Source organism: Poromitra crassiceps, assembly GCF_964638095.1.
Source record: "Poromitra crassiceps genome assembly, chromosome: 1".
In the NCBI taxonomy this organism is placed as follows: Eukaryota; Metazoa; Chordata; class Actinopteri; order Beryciformes; family Melamphaidae; genus Poromitra; species Poromitra crassiceps.
Window position 1 is genome coordinate 5,875,501 of NC_139623.1, and position 22,669 is coordinate 5,898,169.

The window sequence follows — 22,669 nt, forward strand, 5'->3', positions numbered from 1 at the left end:
TGGCATGACGCGCTGAGCTGTCTTCCTTCTGCTCAGTGGCTCCTCCCACCTGATCTCACCTGGAAACAATGCTAAATCACTAGTAGTAGGACTAGCAGTGTCATGATTACATTATTACGAGTAGCTACAAGGTTAGTAGCCTAAGCCTATAGTTGTAATAAGACAATAACAATATCATCTCCCGATCAATTTTATTCAATATAGGCTATAGCCTATAGGGCTGCTCATTTTTCCTTTCTTTCTTTTTCCTTTTCTTTTCTTGCGTGCGTGCGTGCGTGCGTGCGTGCGTGTGTGTGTGTGTGTGTGTGTGTGTGTGTGTGTTCATCAGACCAAAAGACCAGACACAAATGTGAGATGATTTGTAAATTATGCCCCAACTGTTCCCTCCCTTGATATGTGAAGCATTAATGCAATCAATCAATCAATCAATCAATCCATCAATCAATCAATCAATCATTATTATATTATTATTATTATTGTTATTATCATCATCATCATCATCATCATCCTCATCATCATCATCCTCATCATTATTATTATTATTATTATTATTATTATTATTATTATTATTATTATTATTAGTATTATTATTATTAATTAATAAATTAATTATTATACTAGCTACTGTAGACTCATTAGACTAGAAAACTCAATTAACTACCCATTCTTTATTATAATAAACCAGTAGGCTAAGTAAATAGATAGATAGATAGATAGATAGATAGATAGATAGATAGATAGATAGATAGATAGATAGATAGATAGATAGATAGATAGATAGATAGATAGATACGATAGATAGATAGATAGATAGATAGATAGATAGATAGATAGATAGATAGATAGATAGATAGATAGATAGATAGATAGATAGATAGATAGATAGATAGATAGATAGATGCAAAAAAATATATAACCTGCGCGCGCACAACACCTCCGGAACCGGATGTGAGGTTTGAAATACAGCTCAGCTCCAGCACCGCGTTTGGTAAGAAATGTGTGATCGTCCTCAATATTAATGTTTTCCCTCCATTTTATAGAATGTTTCAACTGCGTTAGAACTACCACGTTTCCTAATATCTCATACCATTGTGCAGTTATCGTTAAGCGTTAAGTGTTTGTTCTCAACCGCGCAGGTAAAACCACACCGTTAGCATTAGCTAGCTAGCTTAGCTAACGTTACGAGGTTAAACAAAATGGCCAACAGTACGAGTAGTTTTGTTGCTACGTTAGCCATGTAACCCAGTTTACTCCTGATCTTACAAACAATTTGTGTTCACGTTTGTTGATTGTAACGTTGGCTAACTGAAAACAGTATCAGCCTGGCACTAACTCCATTTGATCTCATTTACGCTAACGTTAGCTGATTGAAGGGGAAAAGTTACCCGTCTCTTTACAGGGTATCGGCGGGGTCTTGAAAAGTATTACGAGTTGATGAATCAGTTTAGAGAAAATGAAGGCCCTTAAAACGATTAAAAAGTCGTAATCATTTGATGAGGTATTACATTTTGTAGCAATTTCTAAAATGTGAATAACTGATAGCCTATTTGTGTTAAATGGGCATATCATCCCTGAATTGAATCAAAATCGTATGGTGGCAGACTTTGTGATATCAGCAAATATTGTATTGTTGTCCAAATAATCTATATAATATCGTATCGTGATGAAACTTGCGATTTACACCACTATCGCTGATGTGACGAAAGTGGCGTTAAGTTCTTAAAATATATTGAAAGGGTCTTAAAATGTATTGAATTTCACTTCAGGATTCCTGCATAATACCCTGCTTTAGCGGTTCATGCAATCCTGACAAGATCCTGCTTTAATGTAACTTAATGATATCAAGATCTGGATATAGATATAGAGATCACTTCAGCTTACTTACCCGGACGAATACATAACTATAACCTCGATCCATAACTCCGGATCTTGCCAACATTATTAGGAAAATGAGTTGGATTAATGAATTGTGCTTTTTAAACTGATTTCTCTTGATGCATTCAAAGGTAGCTACTAGCTAACCAACGTTTCCTGCCTGCTGTTGGTTCTTTTGCAGATGTCTAGTTGACATAGAGATGAACAGTGACAACGTTAAGTTGTTTGTGGGGAATCTTCCATTGGATGCAACTCATGACGAGCTCAACAAGCTCTTCGGTCCGTACGGAGAGGTCCACACCTGCTCGCTGCTCAGACAGTATGCCTTCATAACCCTGAAGGGAGAGGGGGCAGCAGACAGGTACTTCTCCATTCTTACATGGGCTGAATGTACTGTATTACGTTTTGAATCACTGTTGCCAACTCTTTTGCAAGGAAAGTAGCTATTAGGGATGGGAATTTTAAGCAATTTACTATACTCGAGTACTCTCCTTCTATTATGAACGAGTACTCGCGTGCGGGGGGGGGGGGGTCTGTGTGATTACTATGGTAATGACAGAGCAGGGGTTCACACATAACGTTTGCATTTTTGCATGGAGAAAGCGTTACCTGGCGCATGTGAGGAGACGGACTGACTGACTGTGATATTAGGTGAGGTGACGCTAAGCTAACGTCTAAAAGCCTACCTCAGACAGCATCTCCGATGGTTGGATGGATGGTATTAGCGCTTCGGAGCGGACAATATTGTTGTGAAACAAGCGAAGGCTCAATTCCAATACATTGTCCAATGTCCATTGTCCAGTATCATCCATTTTACTTTATGATCACTGTTACACTAACGTAAATCCACGGATTCCAAGGTCCGGTGTTCTGCCAAAAAGTGAAAACTGACCACTGACCAGTGTGATTAACGTTACAGCTGCAGCTAAATGGTGATCACCATGAAACGATTATCTCCAAAAAAGCGATTCTTTCTCCACATTTCTTGTGACTAATGTTATGGGAAACGACAGTGTAGTCAGTAAACTACTGCAAAGTTTTGAATTAGTTTTATCGGGCGTGTGCTATGAAGAAGCGTGCATCTGTCTCCTTCGGGAGCATATCTTCAGCCACCATTTTCGGGATGAGCTGGAAAACTTCCGGTTAAAACTTTCAAAATAATGTTACTTAAACGAAAGTAAATAGCTTATCTATGCACGTTGGAGGAGAAAAGGGTATTTCAATGAACGAAGCAGCAAACCTTGTATCAAAATACTCGTGATGTTATATGGCGTGAAACTATGGCTGTAACGCATTACTAAAAATAAATAAGGTTACAACTTACGTTACAATAAGCCTTTTATTTTGAAATCAACAAAGCGGATGACATACTTGTACATTCTGGCTGACTTGACGCCCGTGCAGTTCATGCTGCCAGATCCACATAACGATGCATGTGTAGATTTAGACCATTTTTAAAGGGGTGGGGAGTGGGGCGAGTACCCGAACAGCGGAAACGTTACTCGAGTACTGACGTTATGTGAGTACCCAAGTGCTCGCGCCCATCCCTAGTAGCTATTAGCTGCTCAGGAAATCGCAAGATGTCACACGTTAATTTGCATAATATATGAAGGGGGGAAAAACTCACCTCGGCGTAGCTGTTGCAATCATTTACTGAATCTTTGTAATATTAAGTGCTGACTCCGCCGGGCCGGATTCGGCATACGCTGTTAGAAATTACAAGTACGGTAAACCCACTCCTCTCAGCGGACGAGAGGAGGGCCCGAACTGTGAACGCTGTGTTTATGAGACAGAGAGAGAGAGAAAACCCGGCAGCAGCCGCAGGGCAATTATTGGCAAATCCACTGGGATTCACTTTTGAGGAATAAAGTCACCAGTGGGGAAGAGGTGTCTGAAAAGTCGCTAAATATAGGGGACAAAGTCGGCAAATTGTTTTCAATATAATTATTGTACACAATTGGAATGAAGAGAAGGCAGGAAACACACTTTGTGTACGCCGCACAGTCTGGTAAATCACAGAATTGAACTGCTGTCTCACTATTTCACCAACTAGTCACTAACTAGGCCGTATTTGAGCAAAAGGGATGATGTTGAAGAAAACCACAAGTGGTTTGCCAGCAACAGCCAACGATTGGCACCATTTGGCTGGTGTTCATATCCTCCCTTGTCATCAGAGGTGCAACCAAGTCACTTTTGCTCCGGTCCCAAGTCAGTCTCAAGCCCTAGACTAGGCTTGTAGTCGGTGTTAGCGGTGTTACACGGTAGTGGGGGATACACCGATTACATAATATGCCCACCGGTAACATCGTTTGTTTTTATGGAGGAAGAAATGAAAAGAAAACTCAGCAGTTTCAGCGTGCCGTGCGCCGGGGTAAATTACAAGTGCTCCCTCTGGGCTGCAGTGTGGCTCCGCTGTTCTGGTTAGACCAGCAGCTAACGTTAGTTAACGCTATGCATCTTATGAACACAAATGATGCCCTCCTCATACACATGTAGGTAAGACCCTTAGCTAAGCCTGCGTGTGAATTCTGTTGTCACTGCGGGCCATCTCTGTATTTTTCTTTTTTTTTCCACAGCGAAATGTCGATGCTAACTTAGCATCATTGCTAGCGGCAGGGAGGACTTAACCAGCATTCAGTCATTGCCTGCTTACTGCTGCTTGCTGGTAATATTAATCCCATGTCAGAAAAAGTCTCCAGATGTGTCGCTAACGTTAGTTTCTTTTGAGAAAGATTGTCTCCACGGGCGTCTGAAAAGTTGTCTGGAGTCAGATGCAGCCATGAGTTGTGATGCAGCAGTGTTGTGACTGAACGTCCAAGCTAACGTTAGAAGTACGTCTGGACTGTGAGGACAGTGGAGGAGCTTGTTTCATTCTGCTCCGTCTTGTCTCTATGACTCTACGGTTAAAGCATAGACTCTTACTTTAAAACTTTTATTATCAACATTCATATAACGTAACGTTCGCTCTAGTCTAGCTGCTGTGATTGTGAGGATATCCGACTGGTGTCTCACTGTTATTGTCCCCCGGAACAACATGCACTAGTAGGAACTAACAATCCTATTGTTGGGGCACGGTGGCGCAGTGGTAGCGCTGTTGCCTCACAGCTAGAAGGTCCTGGGTTCGATTCCCACCTGGGACGCTGTGAGCGCTGAAGGAGTGCGTGCCCGTCCGCATGTCCTCGAGTGCCCACCGCCCGGGTGGGGTCGTCAACAAGGGCCTTTCTGTGTGGTGTCTGGATGTTCTCCCCGTGCCCCCTGGGTAGGCTCTCCGCGGTAGTCTGTGTTACACGGTAGTGGGGGATACACCGATCACATAACATGCCCACCGGCAACACCTTTGTTTTTATGGAGGAATAAATTAAAGGAAAACTGCATGTTGCATCATGATAATACTTTGAATTGAATTAAACTTAATTGTAACGTATCAGAGATTAATATAATCATATCGAATACATGGTATATATTGTTCTGTATAAAATTTGAATTGTGCTCCTAAAATTCTTTATGTGCTAATAACTTTTTCAACTCAGTAGCACATGTGCTCCTTGGGGAAATGGTAAGCGTCGAGCCCCGGCTGTAACGTTAATCACACTTGTCAGTTTTCACTTTTTGGCAGAACACCGGACCTTGTAATCCGTGGATTTACGTTAGTGTAACAGTGATCATAAAGTAAAATGGATGATACTATGGAATGGACATGTATTGGAAATGAGCCTTCGCTTGTTTCACAACACTATTGTCTGCTCCGACGAAGCGCTAACGCCATCCATCCAACCATGAGAGATACTGTCTGAGGCAGGCTTTAGACGTTAGCTTAGCGTCGCCTAACATCACCCCCCTAATGGCAACACCCCCCCCCCGCGCGCGAGAGAGTACCCGGTTACTCGTTCATAATAGAAGGAGAGTACTCGAGTATTTAAATTGCTTAAAATGCCCATTCCTACTTCTGTTCTTGCTGAAATGTCTGTGGTAATGCTGCTACTACTGTCAGCTGCAGCTTACCAGGTGATGGCTCTGCTTCTTCCTCTGCAGGGCCATAAGGCATCTTGATGGCAAAGAGTACAGAGGCAGGCCCCTGGTGGTGGAGGAGTCACGTGCGCGCCCACCAAACTCCACCAAGGTGTTTGTGGGGAACCTTAGCGCAACCTGCTCAGCAGATGACTTGCACGGGTTGTTCCAGACCTTCGGAAGAGTTCTGGACTGTGACAAAGTCAAAGGTCAGTTTTATGGCCTCAAGATCTTTGTTGTTGTCAGTGTTGGGGCTAGTAACGTGTTTTAGTAGCCTACTAAATGACCATGTTAGTTTTAAAATTATTGTCATCTGTTAGTAGTTACATTACATAGACTATTTTTTACACACCGACTTTTTCATGTATACACCGAGACTTTACAAAATGTTTGGTCATGGAAATTTGGTTGAAAGTCATGGGAAAAGTCATGGAAATCCATTGGTCAAAATGTGTATGAACCCTGGATATACAGTAAGTGTAACAGATTGTGTTATGGGCATATATATGATATCGTTTCATATCGAATGCGGGCCCCTGAATTGAATCTAAATCGTGGCAGACGGCAAATATTGTATTGTTGTCCAAAGAATCGATATATCATATTGTGATGAAACTTGTGATACCCAGCCCTATTAATCGGCAACTGTTATGTCATCCTTTAAAAAGCCACTATCAGTGGAGCTCTGCTAACACTGAGCTCTGTCCTCTGTGTACACCCTACAGCCAGGCTATGCTCCAGCACCGGCTATGCCTTTGTGCATATGGAGAGGAAGGAGGAGGCCCTGGTAGCCATCGAGGCGCTCAACGGGACCATCTTCAAGGGCCGCCAGCTGTCCGTCGAGCTGTCCAAGGCCCAGCCGCTCATCAACCAGCTTATGGGCGCTGGTGGGGGTGGCATGGGTGGGGGTGGAGGTGAGGTGGAGATGAAAGATCCATACGTGGTTGTTGTTTATGGTTTATGGTTTATGGTTTAAAGCTATAGGAAAATGTCCGCTCGCCTCGCACACACTATGTATTTATGGCAGACTTTTAATTTGCACAGCGGCAACAGCAAATCCACATTTCAGCAAAAACTCATTTCAGCCTTTGGCCTAATGGGAGTGACCAGCAACCAGGGTCCTCACTTGTCAATCAACAGTAAACATGCTAAACATAGGAAAATACATCAAACATAACCATGCTAAACATAGGAAAATACATCAAACATAATACAAAAATACACTCACCGAGCACTTTATTAGGAACACCTGACTAATACTGGGTAGGTATCTGCTTTCAGCTCAGTGTCAACCGTCTACCAAAGTGACATCCGCCTCCAGGTTGGCTGTGTTGTTGCATTCTGAGATGCTTTGCTGCTCACCACAGTTGTAAAGAGGTTATTCTATTCAATTCAAATCAGTTCTTTATTGTCATTGTACTGGTACAACGAAACTGAGGTAGCCCCTCTCATACTCAGTGCATATCAAAATTACAGATTAAGAAATGATTATCTTGAGTTCCTGTAGCCTTTCTGTCGGCTCATTCTCCTGACCTCTTCATCAACAAGGCCTTTCCATCTGCACAACTGCTGCTCACTGCATGCTGCTGCCAGTGCCACCCGCCCTGCTGCTCACTGCATGCTGCTGCCAGTGCCACCCGCCCTGCTGCTCACTGCATGGTGCTGCCAGTGCCACCCGCCCTGCTGCTCACTGCATGCTGCTGCCAGTGCCACCCGCCCTGCTGCTCACTGCATGCTGCTGCCAGTGCCACCCGCCCTGCTGCTCACTGCATGTGCTGCCAGTGCCACCCGCCCTGCTGCTCACTGCATGCTGCTGCCAGTGCCACCCGCCCTGCTGCTCACTGCATGCTGCTGCCAGTGCCACCCACCCTGCTGCTCACTGCATGCTGCTGCCAGTGCCACCCGCCCTGCTGCTCACTGCATGCTGCTGCCAGTGCCACCCGCCCTGCTGCTCACTGCATGCTGCTGCCAGTGCCACCCGCCCTGCTGCTCACTGCATGCTGCTGCCAGTGCCACCCACCCTGCTGCTCACTGCATGGTGCTGCCAGTGCCACCCGCCCTGCTGCTCACTGCATGCTGCTGCCAGTGCCACCCGCCGCTCATTCTGTGTCAACCAAGTTGCCTCTGAATGAAATAGTCAAGGCGGCAGCCTGTCACCTGTGGCACCAGCAGCCACGCCACGCTCAGTCACTGACATCACACGTTTTCTCCATTCTGATGTTTGATGTGAACATGAACTGAATCTGCTGACCTGTATCACCTGCTGCCGCGTGATTGGCTGAATGGATAATTGCAAGAATAAGCAGGTGTGCCTAATAAAGGGTATTACAGTATTAGGTATGGAAAAGCAATTGCCGTCACATTTTCTGGACACAATACCACGATGAGTGGAGCAGGACAATGTTGACCCTTTGGATCCTCAGTCAGTGGGTGGTCTGCTATGATTTAAAGCTGAAAATAAATGCTGGTTCTGCTCCCTTCTCCTCACAGGTGGACGAGAGGGCCTTCTCCCCAGACCCCCTCCCTCACTGGAGCACCACCAGAGCCAAGCAGCTGTGTTAGCAGCAGCTGCAGCCGCCGCCGCTGGACTGCCCATCAGCGTAGGAACTTTTAAATCATATTATGGAGACGCACACAGTCAATTAAATGTTGTAGAATATGGTGTTAAATGAGCCTATGATATCGTCCCATATCAATCGCAGACCCCCCGAATTGAATCAATGTCGTATTGTGGCAGACTTTGTGATGTCAGCAAATATATATCGTATCTTTGTCCAAAGAATCGATATAATAATTGTATCGCGATGAAACTTGTGATTTACACCCCGATCGCTGATGTGATGAAAGTGGCGTTGAGGTCTTGAAAAGTCTTAAAAAAGGTCTTAAAAGGTATTGAATTTAACTTCGTGATTCCTGCATATACTACAGTAGTCACCACCTCGCACCTTGTGCCAACATGAGTACCGTAAGTCAAAAGAAGACTTACTTTGTTCCAAAGAAAAGTGTGCGATCATCTGAGTGTCTGTGTGTGAGAGAAAGCGTCAAAGCAAGGATTTATGTTGCTTTCTTCGATAGCAGTTGGAGCTTTTTTCAAAGAGGTACCTGGTCCATCGCATCGCAGAAATTAAATTAGTTCAATTAAAATAGAATGATCTAAATCTTGGGGGGCAATTTTTACCCCTCGATCGGGGCATTCTGATGGAGCCATATTAACCCCCCCCCCCCCCCCCCCAATTCAGTTTATTTTTTTCTGCATTTTTTTCTTTCTGAATTCTGTGTTTTGCTTTCTATGCTAATTTTACCATCAGAAATAGTGTCTAATAAGTGGGGATGAATACATGTCCACAATTTAATAAGATATAACAGTCAATTTACACAACAATGCACTATTTTTAACAAGTGCTTCCAGTCAGAAATACAGTCGATGACTGTACACAGGGCTCGACGGCAACCAAGCATCAGCTTTTGGTTTGCGAATCTGAAATACGGTTGCCAATTTTAGTCGCCTTATATTTTGAGTAATTAAGATACTATGCTGTTCGTCTACTGGCATGGGTTGGCGGTACAATAATGAAAATTATTCCAGTCAGAGAATCCTTTGTTGTTTGAGGGGTTGATTATTTCCATGAACTGAGTTGAACAGACAGATATTGCAGGGGGTGCATGTGTGGTCTGAGGGTTAGGGTTATAAACATAAGCAAATAAATGGCCCTGAGTTTGAATGTAAATCCAAATATGACAGTTATTTCTGTTATACAATAGCTAAGTAGCCTACACTGTGTATTGAGATAAGTACCTAGGGAAAGTAATGAGCATTTCAACTATACCCCAATAAAGCAACACAGAATTAGGCTACTATCATTAGCACACAATAATTAACCAACGTTACATCATCCTATATTAGCATGAACAGCGCTGATAATAAGGTAACTCCATCTGAAAAGTAGACTACTTAAACCGTCAGTCAATTAAGCTTGCAAGATTGTCTGGAAGTATGCTAAAAGAACAACATAATACAATGAGGTAGTATATGTAAGTAAGTAAGTATTCACAACATAATTGTCACAGCTTACATCTATGTCCTTCATGCACACTTGCACCAAACACCTGAGTCGCTTAACAAGCAGCAGCTGCAGCAGAGCTCCATGTCAAGGAGATGAGAGAGGGAGAGAGTCCGTGTCACCTTATCATCACCATCAAAGACATGTATGTTAGGGTTAATACTCCTGTCGGTGCCCCGGAGCAAGGCACTGGCAAAAGAACTGGAGTTGGGCCCTGGGCGCTGCACTGTGGCTGCCCACTGCTCCTAGTTTTAGGAAGGTGCCTAGTAGAGGATGGGTCAAATGCAGAGGATGAATTTCCCCATGGGGATAAATAAAGGATAACTTAACTTAAGATCGGTTTTAGGGATATTAGAAACATTTTGTTGTGCACGTTTTACTGTTTGCTGAAATGGTACGTGCTGATATAACTTTTAAACGTGTTATGGTTTAACCTGTTGAATTGTTGAATTTCATCCCAATTATGGCCAATTCTGCAGTATCCTACGTTTTACAGTTGATTCCATTTTTATTGGTCAATTCCGCGATTCCGTGAACGTGGATTTCATATGGCTCTACATTCTGAGATTTTTTGAGGTATTTGAGCCGCCCTCCCCTTCCCCCCAATAATTTCCTACACTGCTGCCCACAGGCCAGTTCATTCTCTAGCTGGGCTTCCACTGCTGTGGAAAAACCCCAACCCCTAATGGAGTGAAAATTATTTCAGGCCTCGTAATGGTTGTGCAAAATGGTACATACGGTATTCACCAATTAGTGAAATATGGAAAAATCTTTGTAATCTTTTATTTCCAACCTGATCCGTTTCATCCTTTTTTTTAAATGCCATTTTCTCCGCTCCCTGACTACGGCCGTCCTTTGTTATTTGGATCAATTAGATTATAATATATTCCCAAAGATTGCAACACTGTTATTTTCCATGTTTCTCATATCTTGACATCTCAATTTCTATGCAGGTTCAGCAGAGCGTGCACAACTCCTTCTACAACACCACATCGTTTGATCCCACCTACGCCGCTCTGAAGGGCCTCACGGCCGCAAAGGGTGGCGATGGGGTGAACCCTGCCATATACGGCGCTCTGGCCAGCCAGGTGTACGGCTCCGTGGCTGACCAGGTGTACCACGAGGCCACGGAGCACGACGAGTCTGCAGCCGCGCAGGAAGCAGAGCCTCCCGCAGGGACGGACCCAACAGCACTGTTTGAGGCAGCAAGAGCCAAGTTTTTTCAGCAGGGACAGAAGGTATATTGACATTTTATGTTTGATGTTTATGAATAATTATCATCAATACCACTCATTGACACTGTTATTGCTAAAATATCTCTGGTAATATATAATGTAGATGCCTTGCAGCATGATGTCACATGGGTTCCAGTCATGGAATGTCTGCCATCATGGGTCGTGAAATCGAAACTAAATTTTTTTAGTGCCTGTTTAAGTCTATGGGAGGACTGTTCAAACCATGCCCTCTTTAACTACATTTTCATACTTGGTACTAGAAGTTCCATTCAAACTTTACACAGGTCACCACTTACAGTACTTTATCATCTTAATTCAGCTTTTTCATTCCTTTTTGTTGTTGTTGAGAAATCTCAGTTTTAAGTTGTATACTCCCCCCCCCCAATCTTTATAATGGGAGTCTACGGAGCCAGCTTAGAGTGCCTGATGTTCTGTTCTGAATTTGGGACCCAAGATGGAACCTATCATGCTTGCAAGGCATGGCATCTACAGTATACGCTGATTCCAAGAAAGTGAAATGATTTGAATGGAATTGAAGGTTCTGGCAGAGCAGCAGGCTGGGAGGAAGACGTCGGGTACAGCGGCATCAGCCGGCGACCGGGACCGCAGCCCCATCCGAGGGAACCGAGCCCCCCTCCTCCCTGACCCAAGCCCGGGCTCCATGGCCCAGATACGCAGCAAACGCCGCGCTCTGCTGCCGACACCACCGGGAGGGCCTGAAGACCCCACAGCTACCACCACAGCTGCTGCTGCTGAAGGGACAGATCCAATTGCTAGGTACATGGAAGACATTTTTAATCCGTGTACTATTTTAGTCTTGTGATCCCGAGCACACAACAAATCACACTTGCCACCCTTCAATCTATTGCAGAGCTGCCAACCTGCACCTTTTCATAGCATAGTTTGACACCCAAGTACACTGGTACCATGTCGTGTCACTTGAAACTACACCAAAAGCCGTTGACGCCTGTGAATTGGGTAAATTGTCCACGTGCAGTCGTAAAGTCTAACAGCAACACGTGCAGTAGTAAAGTCTAACAGCAACACGTGCAGTAGTAAAGTCTAACAGCAACACGTGCAGTAGTAAAGTCTAACAGCAACACGTGCAGTCGTAAAGTCTAACAGCAACACGTGCAGTCGTAAAGTCTAACAGCAACACGTGCAGTCGTAAAGTCTAACAGCAACACGTGCAGTCGTAAAGTCTAACAGCAACACGTGCAGTCGTAAAGTCTAACAGCAACACGTGCAGTCGTAAAGTCTAACAGCAACACGTGCAGTCGTAAAGTCTAACAGCAACACGTGCAGTCGTAAAGTCTAACAGCAACACGTGCAGTAGTAAAGTCTAACAGCAACACGTGCAGTCGTAAAGTCTAACAGCAACACGTGCAGTAGTAAAGTCTTAACAGCAACACGTGCAGTAGTAAAGTCTAACAGCAACACGTGCAGTAGTAAAGTCTAACAGCAACACGTGCAGTAGTAAAGTCTAACAGCAACACGTGCAGTAGTAAAGTCTAACAGCAACACGTGCAGTGAGTAAAGTCTAACAGCAACACGTGCAGTAGTAAAGTCTAACAGCAACACGTGCAGTAGTAAAGTCTAACAGCAACACGTGCAGTAGTAAAGTCTAACAGCAACACGTGCAGTAGTAAAGTCTAACAGCAACACGTGCAGTAGTAAAGTCTAACAGCAACACGTGCAGTAGTAAAGTCTTAATAGCAACACGTGCAGTAGTAAAGTCTAACAGCAACACGTGCAGTAGTAAAGTCTAACAGCAACACGTGCAGTAGTAAAGTCTAACAGCAACACGTGCAGTAGTAAAGTCTAACAGCAACACGTGCAGTAGTAAAGTCTAACAGCAACACGTGCAGTAGTAAAGTCTAACAGCAACACGTGCAGTAGTAAAGTCTAACAGCAACACGTGCAGTAGTAAAGTCTAACAGCAACACGTGCAGTAGTAAAGTCTTAACAGCAACACGTGCAGTAGTAAAGTCTAACAGCAACACGTGCAGTAGTAAAGTCTAACAGCAACACGTGCAGTAGTAAAGTCTTAACAGCAACACGTGCAGTAGTAAAGTCTAACAGCAACACGTGCAGTAGTAAAGTCTAACAGCAACACGTGCAGTAGTAAAGTCTAACAGCAACACGTGCAGTAGTAAAGTCTTAACAGCAACACGTGCAGTAGTAAAGTCTTAACAGCAACACGTGCAGTAGTAAAGTCTAACAGCAACACGTGCAGTAGTAAAGTCTAACAGCAACACGTGCAGTAGTAAAGTCTAACAGCAACACGTGCAGTAGTAAAGTCTAACAGCAACACGTGCAGTAGTAAAGTCTTAACAGCAAGTGGCAGCAGCTATGGGCAGCAGCCTCTTGCCTGCCGAGAAGCAAACGAAAAAGAGCTCGACCAATCACAGCGCCGGATTAACATTCAACAAGTTAACGAGTGACAAAATGTCACTTGTTATTTATGCTGCATGTTGTTTATATGCTTCTCACTCCGGCTCGGGCTTTCTGCTTCCTCAAACGTAGACTCAGCCCTCAGTCTTAATCCGTTTCACTCCTGTAAGACTGAGAATATTACTATTTAAATCTTTGCATAACGTTAGGTGGCGCTGTTGGAAGCCTTGCATCGGAGAACCAATCATGAGTGTTGTGGGCGGGCCTGCTTTCTGGGGGCAGTGATGCTCATGCAGAACCGGTGTCTCGCAAAACATCGCCGCGTTTGCGGAGAAACATATTAATCACTTAGAAACAAACATAACCTGTTAATAGGACGTGTTTCATCCGGCCCCGGCGGCTAGAGGTCTTTTCCCCAGCGATAAACCCGACTCCCGAGGCTAACGTTACAGAGCCTGCTGATGACTCACAGTAGCAAGCGGACCACTTCCGGGTAGGAAAAATTATTGTAAAATAAACAACAGATATAAACTCTCTTTGCAGCACATCGGTGTCTTGCTCTATATTGGAACTATGAAACATTGCATTGCCGCTACCAAATAAAATTCTAATAATAAATGTAGGCGTGTCTGCTGCCGGCCGTTCTCGCCGGGCTCGGACAGACAGTTTCTGACAGTGAAATTCCCAGACGTTTGCGCCACCAAACGTCTGGGAGCCGAGACTACCTCAAACGAGGACATTTCTGTTGACTGCTTTGCAAAGGTAATCGAAAGTTGAGATTGTCACTTTAATGAACCCAAATTAACGTTTGCATAACGTAATTTGCCAGCTAACGTTAGCTTGTTCACCAGTCATGTAATTTTAAGTTGGCAAAGTAACGTTAACTTCTGTCGCAGATTTTTATATGATATGCATTTTCAGAGCAGTGTTTATGTATTGGCCAGTGTTGTGAATTGAAAGGGATAAAATTCCAACAAAAATGGGAATTCATAGTATTTTGTTATATCATCACATGGCCATCTTGGCAGAACAATAACAGGTGATTACAATCAAAATGCATAGGGAATGCAATGCATGTGACATGGTAATATTATGAATAGCGGTGCTAGCTATATTCAATAGACAATCCAATCACCTGCCAGGTTATTTTTGAAGGTGCCCGCTAGGGCTGCTCAATCGTCCCTATTTTCATATCGTCCAATCGTGGCCATTAGAGATTGGCGATAGACGATCAGATCGCCATAATCTATTAATTAGCCGTCATTTGAATTATTATTATTATTTTTGATAAAGAGACCTATTCCTATTTAATGGCATTAATAATTTTGAGGGTGAAAAAACAATAAATCGTAATATATTATTAGATCGAATGCAGCCTGTAGAAGAAGAATAAACGTAGATGATGCATTTATATGAGAAAAGACTCGAGACCGACCCCATGCGTCCTGAAGCCGCCTCCCTCTTGCTGAACTCCATGACTTTTCTTCTGCAGTCTACTTTTCCATGTTCATGTTGCATGATTTAACCCCGGCTGTAAGGCCAAGTCACTGTTGCACGCTGACTCTTCATCATAGAAAGTAACAACACGGAGGCTGGAGTAAAGTGGGAACGAGATCGCCATGTTATGGACGGCTGCTGCTAACCTCGCGTCACCCAGAGCATGGCAAATAACACAACCACTTCCGTTTTTAGCCTTAAAAATGAAAGCACGCAGTGCAAAATAAACTTAAGTAGCTCATAGCCTCAACTATGAGGAACCTCCATAAAATAGCTTACACGTCAACAACACTGGTTGTGATGTGTTACGATTACATATGGAATGAAACTAGTCTAAAGCATTACTCAAAATGTATATTAAGGTTAACGTGAAAGCCTGCGGTGGTAAACATACTTTTACATTCTGGCTGACTTGACGGTGCTGCAAGGAAACTGAAGAAAGAGGGAGACAAGAGACGGTGTAGGGGGAAAAAAAAAATTGGGGTGCAAAATTTGCCCCCACGGTCTAAAAAATGGGGGCATTTAGAAAATGTTGAGGGCTTAAAAAAAGTACCGTAATCACTGCATCAAGTTGCTAAAGCATAGCTTTATTATTTACCGCTATTGCAGTAAATAATATTCCTGGAATGCAAGTTTTAACGAGCCAGTTACATTTCTTTGCATTCTTAGACATTACCATTTGATTTAGTTTGCATAATTGGTCAAGTTAGTAGTTAGTTTATGGGCTAGAAATTCTGCCAGATGACAGGCACTAGGCGCCATTTTCCCCTTCATTTGGAAGAGAAAGTTATCCTGAAATGATTTGATTGACAGCTGCCATGTTGTGATATGATTGGTTGAAATGGGGTAGAAATTTGATAGTACTAGGTGACGTCAGCAAACTGTAAATTACTGTTGTGAATAAAATCTTGAAAAATGAACTTTTGATGTGAAAAAGTGTGGAAAAACTAAAGAAATTAGATTTTTGTGATTTTTTTGCCATACATTATTAAATAGGTGCACTGAATACCCAGGTATTTGAATTAAAAGAAAAGAAAAGTAATTTTTGGGTTCAGCTCGACTTTAAGCACGGCTTCCGCCCCTCACTCGCACTGATTAACAGCTCTCCCAGAAACATCTCAAGTGTACAGTAGGGGGCGCAGCTTCTAGAGATTTTTTTATAACGTCTTATGATAGAGAATTAGTTGAAATCGCCTTAAATATCGCTGTAGAAAAGCCAATTGCCGATCCCTCCCTTCAATCGTCAATTTATGATTTAATCGCAAATCGCAGCAGCTCTAGTGCCGATATTTAAAAACAAACCATCTGGCAGCGCCAAGTCAAGATCTTCTGTCCCTGTTGAAGATACTACGCAAATAGCAATGCCTTTCTCAACAGCCGTATCACTATAAACAAGGAAATCATCGCTGAATTAGCACATGTGAAGCATATTTCCACCTCTGCAGAATTACAATGATAATTAATTTAATTAATAGTCATTCAATTATTATTAATTAAATGAATACTAATTCCATTTGCCATATATGGTTTGCAGACTAACCTTTACTTTTGGTGCGTGTGTTTCTACTCTTTCCTCCTCTCCTGTCCTCTCATCTCTACTCTAACCTCCACTCTCTCCTGTCCTCTCATCTCTTCTACTCTACCCTCCACTCCAGGTGTTACGTGGAGTACTACCAGCAGATGCAGCAGTACCAACAGTATCAACAGTACCAGCAACAGTACCAGTACCTCCAGTATGCCTATACCAATCCTCCTCCCCCACCTCCTCCCCCTCCAGCCGCATCGACCACCACCCAGGCCGCTGGCTACACACAGGCCCCCCCTGCAGCCACCGCACCTGCGGGGGCATACAGCGCCCCCGCCACTTACGCCCCGCAGGTGAGCTACGGCGCGTCGGGAGCCTACACCGCGCCCGGAAGCTACGACACGTCGGGAAGCTACGATGGCTCGTCGGGGAGCTACGAGGCCCAGGCGGGCTACGACACAGCGGGCGGCTACGGGGCGTCTGGAGCGTACGATGCAGCGGGGGCGTATGCGTCATCGGGAGCCTACGCGGCACCAGGAAGCTACTCCGCATCCACACCGTATGAGCAGACACCCGCACACGGGCAATCCATGCCCCAGCGCCACGAATACCCTTACCAACACACGCCAGAACCCCCTTACCGATAGTCCAACACCCCTTCCACATTGCAAACGTGTGTGTGTGTGTGTGTGTGTCTGTGTGTGCGTGTGTGTGTGTGCGTGTGTGCGACAGTTCAAAGAGAGAGGAACATCAGAGAGGGAACAACGCTGTGATCTGAATGTGCTTTAAACCTCAATTATCTGTCTCCATCTTGGCTATTATACCCTCGTCTCTAACTAGCTTGCCTGTCAGGTGATTAAGTAAGTGACAAGGTAGATGGCTGTTTAGTGTTAGTTTAGTAGGCAATGATGTTACCGTCTCTGGACACAAGAGGGGACTAATAGGAGAGGTGTTCCTGGAGAATTGGCCAGGGTTAAAAACGGCAGACCAAAATTCCTCTTATGTTAAATTGAGTAAAGGCTCATGTAGTTCCTCAGTTAGTGTCAAAGAAGCTAACATGTTGCTTGGGATAAGGCTAGCCATAGAGGCCAAGAGTAGAACTCAACAATCAGGACCGTGTCACTCTGAGATCAATTGGTTTGACTGAAGGATATTCATTTGCATTGAGCAGTTTGCTTTAGCCCATCTGTTCTGCCAGATGTGTGCCTTTGCACATCTGTGACAATCCAGCCGCCCAATCGGTCATATTTGTGCCAGAATAGATTTAGCAAAGAACAGTAGTGAAATGAAATGGTTTTAAAGGAACAGCTCACCATGAAATCCAAAAGGCATATTTTTCCTCACACCCGTAGTGCTATTTATTCATCTAGATCGTTTTGTGTTAGTGGCCTGGGCTTTGGAGAGATTGGCTATATATATATATATATATATATATATATATATATATATATATATATATATATATATATATATATATTTATATATATATATATAATCTGTGGATTATCTTGAGTAACTGGGTCATGATTTCTGGAAAGAGACATTGCTGTTGAGTTTTTCAAATGTATTTTTGTGTGCTTTGAGCATCACAAGCAGAGTGCCATCAGTTCCATTGTATTTGATAGAAACCAGTAATCTCTAGGGCTGATATTGACCTAGATGGATAAATGGCACTACAGGTGATAAATGGCACTACAGGTGAGAGGGAAAATATGTACTTAGAATTTTCGGGTGAGCTCGCTGTCCCTTAAGCCCTCGTTCACACAGGACGCCGAACGTAAGCAGAACTGAAGCTTGAAGCAGACACAAGCTGAACGTACATCTTACTGTTCACACAAGACGCCTTGTCTTTTCCTCTCAGCGCCTACTCTCTCGCCTTGAACCCGCCCACAACTCCCATTGACTTCATGCCTGCGGCTTCACGCTTGGAAAATCGTCAATCCTGAGTGATCGCTTCGGCGTGGCTTCGGCACGGCGTCAGCGTGGCACGCGCGCGGGTGGTGTGAACGGCTTCGCCTGTTAACAGGGACGCCTAAATGAAACTTGTGGGTACAGCGTAGGTACAGCTTCGTTTGAGCGTTGCTTCGGCGTCCTGTGTGAACGGGGGGCTTAGGCAGCGCATCAACCAAGTTGTTTTGATTTGTGCAGTTCATCGTCCACACCAGAGGAGTGCCTTTACACACGTGTTAAGATAATGACCCACCATCATCCATTACAGATTGCCAATGTGCAGGCTGTCCTGTGGGCTGAGGGCACAGCTGTGGAGCTGCCAGGGCAAGTAGGGACAGAAGGTAGACATAAGACACAGTATATTTTAATTCCCCCGTCAATGTTTTCTGTTTTTGTTTTTCTTTCTTAATTTTTCCCAATCGTAGATCAGTATTACCGCAGTTTGACCAGACGGCGTTTGGTTGAGTTTATCATTCAGATATGTTGCTCTCGGCGTTAACGATGTAGCAGCACAATCATGTTGTTTTCTTTCTCATTCTGCCTGCTGGCTGTACAGCTTATCTGGAACATAGACATAGCCAGTGTGTTGCAAAGGCGTGAAGACATTGTCCAGTCGGAGTTACTTATTATTATAACTCCGGAGCTCTGTTGTTGTAGTGCCCACAGGCTGACCACCTAACCTGCCAGGGAGACCAGCAGTCTGTCCTGATGCCCGAGTTGGTGTGACTGAGGAGATACTAGCCAAATATGGAAGGTTGATCGTGTGACGAGCAAAATGGGCTAAAGAAACGGAGTAGATTATTAGACTTTGTTTCTCACAGCTGTCAAATGCCATGTGGTTCTGCGGGGGCGTGGCTCATAATTGCTCAACTGCAGTTAGGCGAGCAAAGCACGCAATGAGTGTGTAATACATCTACTGCTGTTAAAGTACAACATCTACTGCTGTTAAAGTACATGGTTGGGATGGTCATTTAGAGCAGGTTGCCACTGTACCTTGCTTGTGTTTCCCCCCCCACTCTCTCTCTTGGTTAGCCCCGCCTCTCTGTGTGCAGATCTGGGTCTGAACCAAACCAATCAAAAAGAGAGAACTCTCAGGCCAGAGCTTTTGGTACAGGCGCTGTGGATCTCTGTGTAAAGCAATTTTATTTTTTACTCTCATTTCTTCATTTTGTTTGAATTATCGGAGCCCCCCGTGCGAAGAGTTAGTTGAGTATATTATCCACATCTTTCTTGGAGTTTAGACTATGTTCGTTAGTTGGCTCCAGGTTTTTATGTGGTGACCGTGGCAGAGTATATATGTTTTTTTTTAAGGGGGGGGGGCGTTCATACTTGTATCTACATACTGTATTTGAAATTTTGAAAGCTAGGGAAATGACAGCAATTGTTATTTGGCTAATAGGGTGTCAAAATAATCTATTGTATAAAATTGATTGAAATTTTCAGTTGCTACATTGTACTTTGTTCAAACATGGTGACGTAGGTTAGCATTGATGGCATTTAGCTTTTCCCCCCCACCTCAGTTACTGTCACACCTCTGCTGTCATGGCGACCAGACATCAGTGACTCAGAGGGAATGTTAAGCCAGTTTTCAGACCACCTTACAAATTGCAGGAAAGTACGATCAGCCTATTTTGAATTTTCAAATACTTGAAATGTCATTTTAAGCTGAAGTAACTTCAACCGAATTTGGTTGGATAATAAGAATACTGACTGACTGAAATGTTAGGGTAATTGATTGTATTGTATTCTTAAACAACGTTCGAGTTAGGGACTTGTACAGGTTAGTGGCAGTGGCAACCTGTGTGGGTGGTGGTGGCCGTTAACAGGGATTAGCTTCGTGGCCAGTGAGTCTTATGAGCTTTACTAAGCGCTGTGGAGTCTTGAGTCTGTTGGACGTGCAGTCGTGCGTAGAGTTTTGACTCGTGATTGTGGATCAGCGTTCAGCTTTCACCTATATATGGATTCACGCTCCTGTTCGGTAACTCCAGACTCTGACTCGAGTAATGGGGAGGGACTCCACTCTGACTCTTCTTTGGTGGCCTCGGAACACTGGGGACCCGAGATATAGTGACTTGACTACAAACACTGTGTAAGAAGACATCAACCTTGGCACGTGTTGTATGACCCATGATCTAAATTGCACTGTAGTCTAAGGGAGAGTTGGCCGGCGGCACATGTGTGTAGCGTTATGTCAAGTGTAAGTCATTGGCTAAGTCTAGGAATAGGAATGGATGATGAGGTGCTAGTCTCAGTGCCCCCAGCAGGTGCATATCATCAAGGCTGTCTGGTGTCTAGTCGGGCCCGTTGATATTCCCGAGCGAGCAGCAGTGTCTGTGAAGGCCTGTGCTGACCTTTCTGTCTCTCCTCTCCCCCCCCGCCCCGCCCTTCTGATCTCACCACAAACACTCTTCTTGACGACACATCATCACTAGGATTACTGGCATTCTCTACATGCATATCCCACATTTACCTCCCCACTAATATCTACATCTTTTTTTCTTTTTTTCTCTGGGTTGCATATTTCACATGTGAACCAGACCACACGTTTCACATGTATTTTCATATGACCAGGTTTATTCCATTCCTTGTTATTCACACACACACACACACACACACACACACACACACACGTTATTATTCCTAATGATTGTTGGTCACCGGCTGAGTTGGTAGTGCTGTTTGAGGTTGAAGTGACACATAGCCCTCTCCATTGTTATTCCAGCTGCTCCATGTGAACTGTTAGTTGCATGCCTTTGTTGTTGCTGCTGCTCCAGCCACCTTCTTCCTCTTGCTGATTATTGCAGCTAGAGTGGGAGGCGGCCTAACTGAGCCCTAGCCCTGGACGTACGACCACACGCACCACCTGTAGCGTGGGATGGGGGAAACAACAGCGTTTAGGCCTGTGGACGATGGGGGGTCCCCCCACTAAGGTAAACACTCAGACCACACACTCCTGCCCCTTCCCGACAACAACAACACCACGTCTACACACACACCCACACAGCAGCCATGACCACACTTGCTTTTTTTCAAGATTTCAAATTTTTGGACATGATGGGAGATTGCTTTTTTCCTGCTTTTAGTGTCGCCGACGATCACATCCCTGCATCCCCCCCCCCCCCCCCCCCCCCAAGCACACATGATACATTCCTGCTCCTGACCTGCCCACTCACACAGCCCTTCTTTTGAGTACCGGTACATATTTCCCTCCTTTAGCCTAAATCTTAGCCCCTAACTGCCACCGAAGCGGGCAGGTTGTTTGTCAGCACGTCCTGCATCTTAACAGCCTGTCACCCCAAGAGTACCAGGCGATCACAGCCAGAGCTGGATATGTAGATAGGACGGGTTGTTTTGGTTTTTTGTATTTGCGCCACTTTGGGGTTAAGTGCCTTGCTCAAGAGCACATTGGTAGGCGGCGCTCCATTTCAGTTGAATAACCTGGCTCAGGATCGGTTGCTGGTTCGACGCTCAACCCCCCCCCCCCCTCCAAACAATGATTTTCAATGCCACATTCAACTTGTATGAATGACAATGAACGGATCTTATCATTTTGTTTTAAATTCCATTTTGTCCTATGTTCTTTGAAATGGTTAATTATCAATAAATTACATTGAATTGAACCATGTTTTTTCTGTTGAATGTTTTGCCACGTCGTCATGTCATTCACACACTCAGAAGAGAACTGATCTGGAATCAAGTCAGCCAAATAAACGTCACTAGGACTTAAAGGATTTTTTATTTTTTTTTACAACCTGGACCTTATTTCAGCTTTAATTATGATTTGTAACTTTTTAATCGATGCACTACAACGCTATAAGGCCATGTAGCAGCGGCCTGGAACAGAGGAAATACGGTGTATTTATGTCCTGTAAATAGCTTTATATTTCTGACACGCAGCGGCTCATATCCTTATTATATCATTGAGAAAATGAATGCTGTATTTACTATTGACCTTGGTGCAGATCCAATATGTGCCTGTTATATTTTTGTATATTTGTAATAACATTACATATCTACAACTAAACAAAAACAACTAAATGAAGCTAGAAATGAGTGGACAATTATGGACATCTTCCAAATTATGGAAATTTTGGCTGCCAGGCCAGTGAAATGCAAGGGGCCAG

General features: G+C 44.1%; 2 protein-coding genes across 2 annotated transcripts in view; one reads left to right on the plus strand and one right to left on the minus strand.

The window, feature by feature from the left end:
- The first annotated feature begins 957 nt into the window (after positions 1-957).
- rbm14a (RNA binding motif protein 14a) lies at positions 958-17,872 on the plus strand. Its single transcript, XM_083644476.1, has 8 exons — positions 958-988; positions 2,057-2,236; positions 5,908-6,092; positions 6,609-6,776; positions 8,374-8,483; positions 10,898-11,182; positions 11,718-11,956; positions 16,726-17,872. The coding sequence occupies exons 2-8, from the start codon at positions 2,076-2,078 to the stop codon at positions 17,240-17,242; spliced, it is 1,665 nt and encodes a 554-aa protein (XP_083500602.1). The 5' UTR covers positions 958-988; positions 2,057-2,075; the 3' UTR covers positions 17,243-17,872.
- Positions 17,873-18,807: 935 nt separating this feature from the next.
- LOC310786666 (phosphatidylinositol-binding clathrin assembly protein-like) overlaps positions 18,808-22,669 on the minus strand; it is a gene marked incomplete at both ends in the record, with an annotated part of 81,136 nt that continues 77,274 nt past the window's right edge. Inside the window, one exon of the mRNA XM_083647925.1 lies at positions 18,808-18,861. Within this exon, the coding sequence (XP_083504051.1) occupies positions 18,808-18,861 (54 nt within the window). The remainder of the gene's footprint in view (positions 18,862-22,669) is intronic.